This window comes from Notothenia coriiceps, unplaced genomic scaffold, assembly GCF_000735185.1.
Source record: "Notothenia coriiceps isolate Sejong01 unplaced genomic scaffold, NC01 NC01_scaffold00010214, whole genome shotgun sequence".
NCBI classification, from domain to species: Eukaryota; Metazoa; Chordata; class Actinopteri; order Perciformes; family Nototheniidae; genus Notothenia; species Notothenia coriiceps.
Genome location: NW_011342915.1, coordinates 10,644 through 19,699, shown reverse-complemented (window position 1 = coordinate 19,699; position 9,056 = coordinate 10,644). Strand labels below are relative to the sequence as shown.

Sequence of the window (9,056 nt, the reverse complement as noted above, 5' to 3'; positions counted from 1 at the left end):
GACCTAATATCCTCTCGGGGGGGTGTTAGAAATTAAAATCAATGTTTTAATGGGGAAATGTAGTTTAAACACGCCGTCAGTTTTAATGCAGTTTTACACTGAAAAAACAGAAATTCTTGTGCACAAGCAGTTAAGCTTTATTCTGAAACTCTTTCATCTCCGGTTGGCATTTAGCATGTGGTAATTTACGATTTCCTAAAGAGGTGAATTTAGTAGCGAAATGATATGGAGTGGTGCAAACCGAAGCCTACTGATTTAACACTACAACTATAGATGTCGAGATACTACCATGCTGAATATTAAATGAAGGTACAGTTTATTTGAATACATTATTGTTTACAGACGAGAGTAGCATGTGACAACATCCGGAATGACCGGAAACCAAACGAGCCGAGAAGTATTTTTTAGAGTATTGATTACAGCGTTTAGAATGTGTTACATGAAAAGTGATTAAGAGAATATGAGGAGAAAAGGCGTGTTAAGCATATATTGAATGTGAAAAGAACCAATCCTCTGTTTAAATGCAACAACGGACATTGGAGACGAGGCGAGCCGGCTGGCGGGGAGGAGCCAGCAGAGGATATATAACAGCACCGGAGGAGAGATCCAGATCGGCCTCTTGTCTTCCCTAACGAGGAGCGGATCACAGCTGTTGTCTGACTGAACAATATCATGCTTGTGACCAACCCGCGCCTTTTTTAATTAAAGTACCCAATTGAACTTTCACAGAGACTCCATTTAGTCTCCTTTTAAAGCTTCTCTCCTGGACGGGAGAATAACGAACACAGTTTACACTAGTCCCCTCAGATCAGCCACGTAATGGTGGACGGACTCAGCCGCCTGTTGCCGACGTTGCCGAAAAATGAACAACCGGAGCATAACATTTCGTGGAGCAGCAAAGTGTCCAGTGAGCAGTGTAACAGAGTCCCCATATTTCGGAGCGGGTCAGAGAGTCAGAAAAATCTGCTGTCCCTCGCTGCCCAGCGTGTGTATCAGCAGGGCTTTCTTCTTCTACTATGAAAGTTTAGAAGGACTCAAGCCAGCGAACCCACGGGATCAGCGGTTCGCCAGGCAGTGCGAGGAACGGGGAGAGAGGTGAGAATAGAGAATCCATAATCCTCGTTGCCAATGTTGTATTTAATAAGACTATGGACTACGACTTTTAGGTTGACTGTTTATTGAACATGCTGCCATGGCAACACAACAACAACTATTAACTGTGTCCGGTTCACACATCCCCAAACTCCCGGGGTCATCTTAAAGGCAGAGTCTCACCTGATGTGACGCATACATAACACAGGGTACTTATTATATGTTATACTTTGGATACCTAAAGGTTTTTGTCTACTCTCCCATCATTCAAGGGTGGTTTTCACTATAGGTAATGGGTTTCTTTTGGACGGAAACTATCATTTTTTTTTTTACTATGTTCAATCTGAATTTTCTTTAAAATAAAAACATCTATATTGATTCTGACTGAAAAAGTTTATTAATTTACCCCTTTTAGAAGTGAAGATATAATCATTTGTTCTGGGCATGTCAGGGCTTAACAGTTTAAAACATCATTCTGTTGGGGGTTTACTAGCAACTACAATGATGAGCCCATGTACCTGAGCAAAATATGCCTTACCTGTTGGAACTGTTTTAATTTTTAATTTTAAGCATCTGCCAAGTGCACTTATTGCCCAAGGGTTTGCAACCCAATTAAACTACTTACATTCCACTACTGTTTTTCCAGTAATAATAAAATAACGTGTAATTAATTCAAGTTTGCTGAAGTGCTCCACGGGGTTCACATAAGTAAGGTCAGGACATGGACCTTACACGATAAGACAGCACCAAGACAGCTAGGCAGCTGATCTCGATCCATACCAGCTGAAGGGTCTGTGGTTCAGCGGAGGCCTGTAAACGGAACAAGTGCAGTGATAGAGGTGATGATATGTTTGCTGAGCAAACATATAGCAACCTTGTGTGTACTCAAAGGTATTAATTCCATATGCAAATACCAACCTCTCTTAAGACATTTAGAGTGAAGGAGGGACAAATAGTGGAGCTGCCTATCTCTCTTTCTCTCTGAGCTCATGGTTATAAAGGGATTTGCCCTCCAGGTGAGTAGTGTCACAGTGGTTCAGTCCTCAGGAGCAAACATGGGGACCATAGGATCATGGATCATCTTCCTGACGCTGCTTGTCGGCTCAGTCTCTCAGATAGGTGAGTGGGGACCTGGGAAATGCTTACAGATTCACACTATTAAAACTGGACGTTAACAGAAATGTAGTTTGGTTTATGATTAAGGAAATATGACGTACTCAATATATTTTTATATTTTCCTTTTATTTGTCTACAAAATATAAAAAGAAACTACAAATACATGACATAATTGTCTTACTTTAGCTTTCATTGCATGAACCAGTTGATTACAGATTACCCATCATCATACCAAACACAGACTAATGTCATGTTTCAACAGCCAGCTCCAAAGATTTTGAATTTTGATGAGTTTGAGTTTATGTGATTATTACCTATCGATTTGATTGTTAGTCTATGGCATGTTGGGTTTAGTTCACCCAAGCATTAATATACTACCGTATATATTTTGCACTTCTTATGGCAGCATATGATTATTAACATTGCATCTCACCATTTCTTAAATACCTGTTTAAAATGTATTTGTAGGCATTTTATAGACCAGTCGCAAAAACACGAGTGAGACTATACAAATGTAATATATGGCTTACATACATTAGTTTTCTTATATTAGTATATATTTACAAAAAACAGTGACAGTTTAAAGTAGCAAAACTATTAAAATGAATAAGCCTGTGTGGACAAAATATTGTATTGACAACGAATGCTAAACTTCAGATCTACAAAACAAATATCTCATAAAAACTATTGTACAGTTAAAAGGCCAAAAAGACACTACAATCTAATAAACAGTCACAGTTTAAAGTGCCACCAATAGCATTAAAATATGTCTTAGAGTACTGGTCCAACTGCCCATCAGACCGAGCAAATGGCCAATACTAATCTAGGATAATAGGGTCCAATCAGAGGACGTGTCCCTGTTTGCTCATTGTAAGCATCATCAGACTTCAATAAAGAAGAACAGTGAAGAACTAGACCAGCTGATACACAGTTGTTGTGGGAAACATTTCAATGAAAATGTCTTCTCTTTCAGTAAACATAATTCCTTCTCTTCTGACAGGGAGCCTGAGTTAACTGTGTACATGCTTTAGATTTTTGCACACCCTTTCATATCAGTTAAAAAGATGTTCTGATGTTAATCTCGTTTCAGCTAACACAAATAAGATCGGCCGAGTGTGCACGACTTGGGGTCGTTACCACTGGAAGACTTTTGATGGAGATTTCTTCCAGCTGGCCTCCAGCTGTAACCATGTCTTGGTCTTCGAGTGTAAAGACAGCTACAAAGAGTTAAACCTCCAAATGAGGCGCACAGTCATCGATGACATCCCCACCATTAGCAACATTATCATGACGCTTGAAGGCTCTGTGGTGGAGCTGTCCAACAGCTCAGTGATAGTCGATGGCAAGACGTAAGTCCAGTCCAGATCAGTCCACCACATGTTTCCCTGAGACACTTTACCTCATCAATCAATCAATGTTTATTTATGTAGCCCAATATCACAAATGTTACATTTGTCTCAGTGGACTTCACAGTTTTTACAGAATATCAGTATGACAATACCCTCTGTCCTTTGACCCTCACATCGTACAAGGAAACACTTCCAAAAAAGGAAAACTCATTCGTTCTTCTTTCAGCCTGAAACTGTGTTGATAATGTTGGGAATGTTTCCTTGATCAGACATTTACATTTAGTACAACGCTATGGAAGCAGGAGTAGCTATTTTTGGATCTCGGCCTGCCTCTGTGGATGGAGGTTCTGCAGTGGTCACGGACAAAGCAAACGCCTTTCTCCTTTCTTCTTCTGAAAATTCCATTCGCAGAGCGATCGCAGGAATGTGATAACTGCTTGAAAGCTTTATAAAAATCCAACATCGAGTAAAGATTCTTCAGGTTCCTTCACAACAAATGACTTCTGACTGTTTTATTGCAAACCGTATTTAAAAGACTTTCCCAATGTTGTAAATACTTAGCAAGCAGATAAAGTTCAGAGATAAAGTTCCTTTAACTACAATGGGAACAACTTGGAGATGCATCTTTACTAAAATCCGCAATGGGTAGAAAATTACTCTATGTGATAAAAGCTTCATATAAATAATTAGTGCGAGGTTTTGCATGCAGAAAAATGAAAAGGCACCACTTCACATTTTAAAGACTATAATTAAGTCAGACTTTGTCAATCTTGGGTTATTGGTTGGTTTTTGTACTTTGTTGTTTTTCACCTAAGTTGGCTACATGAAAGATATTATAATCATTCTATCAATCTATCAGTAATAAATCAGTAATCCTTGAATGCAGACATTTCCTGAACACAGCTTTGATTAGTCTGAAACTTTATGCAACCTGCAAATGGCAGTGAGACAGTTTCCAGATGTTACATATTTGTTCATATGTGTACACTTACTCTCTGCAGGGTGTCTCTGCCACATGTCACGTTCGGCGTGAGCGTCATGCGGACGGATTTTAATATCATTGTGGAAGCTAAGCAGGGAATTAAAGTGACCTGGAACCTGGACGACTCCCTGGACGTATGTAGCACACACTTCTGTCCAGTTCTGTGTTCAGCTGTATTGACATAGGGTTTTAAACACAATGGCAAAATCACTCTTAATTTCTCACACATAAGCCTTAGAAAAATCCAGTTTGCTTGGAATGCATATGAAAACAAAGAAACACAATTATTCTTAAAGGATAAGGCTCATATTATTTATTTCTTTAATAAAAGCAACAACTCATAAGAAAAGGCCCAAACGATCGAACAAAAACAATAAAACAATAAACCTATCCTTCAAGCTATTTTGTTTATCGCCACACTTTAAAAGAGCTTGTCCCTCCTTGCTACACAACTCCATTGTTGTCCTCATCAAACTGCTTACCACAGTCACAAGAAATCACAACCCCTGAAAAGGTTGATGAAGAATAAACAAGATTAGTGGGGAGCAGGAGTTCACTCATAATAGTGGCGTGTGACGAAAGGCAAACATACTTGACACAGTTACCTACAACTATTTAAATATAGAGTTGGTGCTGATCCATTTAAACACTTTTATTTAGCGATTCAATTGATACACTTTCTTTCCTCTCAATATATTAAGCCTTCTAGTTACCGGCACTGTACCATTTTAATACCCTCCCAATCTGAAAGAATGATAGCTGCTCAGCTATTGCATTTAAAGGTACCATTATAAGGCAATTTATTTGAAAATAAGAACTTAGCATTGCTCACAAAACCCGCATCCCTTATTTCAAGTTTCCCAATGTGTGTGGTTTTGATAGCTGTGAAAGAATGCAGTGCCAAAATCAAAAATAATTTCAGAAGTTGGACTAAGTGGCATAGTATTAGCTATTGTTGTTTCTAAAGCTTGGACATTAGGGAAACTAGGTGCAATATACATGTATATGGGATGAGTTAATGTGATTAATGTCATGTTTGAAAGTACACCGAATAAAGTGTTTATGCTTTCCAATAACCTTTGGTCACCTGTAAGCTTTGCTTGAGAGCATGTTGTATTTGGCTCGCGACATATTATATAAATCTGATGCCATCCAAGCCTTAACTCAAATATTGGATGAGTTCAGCAGTGAGTCACTTAGGGAATTTGTGTGACAGGTTATGTCCTAGAGATAAGCAAACAATATAAATATGCACAATGTGAATATAAAAGAGTGCATTTTGCAATGACAGGTCATGCACCAGCTTGGAAAGCAAAACTTTACTCTCCTACCGTAGCAATGCCAAAGGGTTCACAGAGCACATGAGTATGACCTACTCAAAATCTTAGATGGATTACATAGGAAAAGTTATTTGGTATGTCAAAATATGTTATAATAGTATTTTGCTTCCTTTTAAAAGTCTGCTTTGAATAATGAATGATTCATTTATAACTTATGTTTTGCCAATTACTTCTCTATATTTCGTCCGTGTTCACAGATTGAAATTGATGAGAAATACAAGAACAAGATATGTGGACTCTGTGGAAACTTTGATGGTGTGCCCAATGATTTGATGAAAAATGGTAAGATTTTTCTCACTGTACTCAACGTGGGATCATAGGCCTGCACTAGCTCAATCCTGTGTCTCGTTAAATGTTTCATAATCACACTGAATATAATTAGGCCTTTTCTTCCAATGATGGATAGAATCAACATTTTTATTTTAAATGAACATTTACTTAATTTATTAACTTAATTTATTCATAAATCACCATCAAATAGCATTCCGAACGGACAACAGACATCTTTAGCAAAGGTGCAGCCTGTGCAAATGTCTCTTGAAGTTTCAGCTGATGCTGCTTTCATGCTACCATGTGACTAAGGAATAAAAACCCTCCCTGCTTTAAAATGGGTACAAACTGTGTTCCAAGTATTTATTTACATCAAAGTGCTGTCCATAATGTCAGTGGCCATTTTGTGTGATTGTCTGTAGGCACTCGGCTGTCTGTGAGCGACTTTGCTGACACCCACAAGGTGGATGGGCCAACAGAGCATTGTGAGGAGCCCGCACTCACCCCAGTCCAGAGCTGTGACGATAAGGTAACTCCTCACTCCAAACATGTTCCCTTAACATCTCACAAAGTCATTTGTTAGAGGGATCAGATTCCCTATACTATACTATCCATGCCAAGCTTGAAAAAAGGCCCAGAATGTAACATTAAAGGTCCCATGTCATGCTTTTCCGGTTATTACCCGTCCCCTTGTGTGTTATGAAGGTTCTTATGGATGTAAACGGTCTGCAGAGTCAAAGACCCTCAAAGCACACCCTGTAGCGAGTAAAACTCTAACACAGTATATGCTGCCCCAAAACGCCTCGTTGGAGATTTCTCATTTTCTTCCTGGGTACTCTGACGTGGGAATACCCAGAGGCCACACCCTCTGCCAGCATTTCACGAAACAAAGCTTCCCAAACCTTTCAGCGATTCGTGCCGGATATACCGGTGTATACACATACTTTACAGAGATGCTGTATGAGAAACCAATGTGAGTTTGGAAAATTGCACAATATAAATCTATTTTAGTGTACCTCAACAATGGAAATATGATCAGTAGAAATGGCCATGTCATGGGACCTTTAAGATTGCATTTAGTTTTGTTTCACAAGAAAGGACCATACCACCACAATTTGAGCTGGAACAGCCCTCCAATAAGACGGAGTCAAGAATTTTGGGAAGACAGAAGGGGTTTTTTCTTCCAACACGAATGATACCCGCCTTTCACTTTAAACACCTGCATTGAAGACCAGGCTGGACCCCTGGAATGGTGTGTCTGCACCCAATGGTTTTTAGAACAGTTTGCCTGACCCCAGTGATTCTTTTATTCTCAGCATTTATTACAAGCCAAAAAACTGAGATTATCTAAGAGAAATGACAGACAAAGGGTGGAGGCATTAGGGAAGTACAAAATGCCACCCAAACCCCCCCTGCGTGAGCAGGCTGTAGCCGTAGAGGCGGTGGAGGGCCTGTGATGGAACCCATCGGGAGAGATTGTCTTGAGTGGAGATGCCCGTGGGCCTTTGTTTTGACCGCTGAGCGTCTCCACTGGGTCTATGCTGTTGTCTGTCATGTGTCATGCCTGGAGGATGACTGGTTTCAAAAAGAGTGTCTGAATCGGTTCGGTTAGTTTGCCATTGAGGAGCCGTGGTGAGTGGGTTCTTTCAAAATATGAACTTCAGCCTTTGTCGAAGTTTTGAACTGTGAATGTATGTTTCGGCACGGTCCGTCTGTGGTGACATCTGAGACAAATGAGGGCGGATGACCTGGTAAAAGTAGCTAAGCAGAGGGGTCAGAGGTGTGGTTGAGGCATGGCCATGGTTCCAAACCCAAGTTAACCAATCAAATGAAAAGAGGTGCTGCAGCACAGACAGTATGAGAAAAATAAAGAGCTTTTTGAACATTAAAGCATGGAGACATGTCCCACACTAAATACTAATATGAACCAGAACATTAGCAAAATATGTCCTTTTACACCATTTATTACGTACTTATTGTAATTGTGTAAGATAAGCAGGGTGTGTGAACCAGTGAACCTGTGTTTCTGGATTTGCTTGGAAGAGTGAATTATCAGACTATAAACTAATTCTCTATGAGATCAGAATATATATAAATTCAGCCATTAACCATTTTGAATGTGAAAGATTTTGTCAGCCCAGTCTGTGCAATCCAGAGGCTTTCCCTACAACAAGGGATCAACTTGTATCTCAGTTGGCTGCCAGAGTTGATTGCAGGGGCGGACTGGGGGGAAAAAGTGGCCCGGGGATTAATTGACAGACAGGCCCACTTAATGCGCGGCATGTATCGGCCAGCCGGCGACAAAAGTATGGTACTTAACAAAAAACCCTATGCATTTAATGTTATTTTGGACAATTATTCATATAGTAATCACATTACCTGAGCCCTTGAGTTGCCTAGAGCAAAATAGTTACAGCATATATTTAGTGATTTTAATGTTAACAGATCATTGATACAATAACATTTTGACCCAATTTGCCTGCCATTACATTTCATTTTAGTTGACGCTTTTATCCAAAGCGACTTACAATTACCAATTACAGGGACATTCTCCCTGGAGTAACTAAGGACCTTACTCAAGGGCACACTAGTGGTGGTGTTCTTGGCGGGATTTGAACTCACAACCTTCCAATCTTCAGCCCACCTCACTATCCATTAGACCACCACAATCCCTCACTTGACACATGGAATAAAACATGGGCGTAGGAAGCATCCTCAATGTGGGTGAGACAATTTAACAGGGGGTACGGGCAGGTGGTGGACCTCACCTCCTCTAGGGGGGTCCGGGGGCAAGTTCCCCCGGGAAGATTTCTTTTTAAATGTTGAAGTTATCCCCCTGGGCTGGGCTGGGCCAGAACACTTACAAATGTGGACTGGTAGGATTTAGGTAAGCAAAAAAAAAAAAAA

General features: G+C 40.0%; 1 protein-coding gene across 1 annotated transcript in view; it reads left to right on the top strand.

Moving 5' to 3' along the window:
• Positions 1-2,123: 2,123 nt before the first annotated feature.
• LOC104945925 (mucin-5AC-like) overlaps positions 2,124-9,056 on the top strand; it is a 16,784-nt gene continuing 9,851 nt past the window's right edge. Inside the window, exons 1-5 of the mRNA XM_010771656.1 lie at positions 2,124-2,211; positions 3,299-3,557; positions 4,559-4,673; positions 6,077-6,161; positions 6,572-6,678. Of these exons, the coding sequence (XP_010769958.1) occupies positions 2,148-2,211; positions 3,299-3,557; positions 4,559-4,673; positions 6,077-6,161; positions 6,572-6,678 (630 nt within the window). The 5' untranslated portion in view covers positions 2,124-2,147. The remainder of the gene's footprint in view (positions 2,212-3,298; positions 3,558-4,558; positions 4,674-6,076; positions 6,162-6,571; positions 6,679-9,056) is intronic.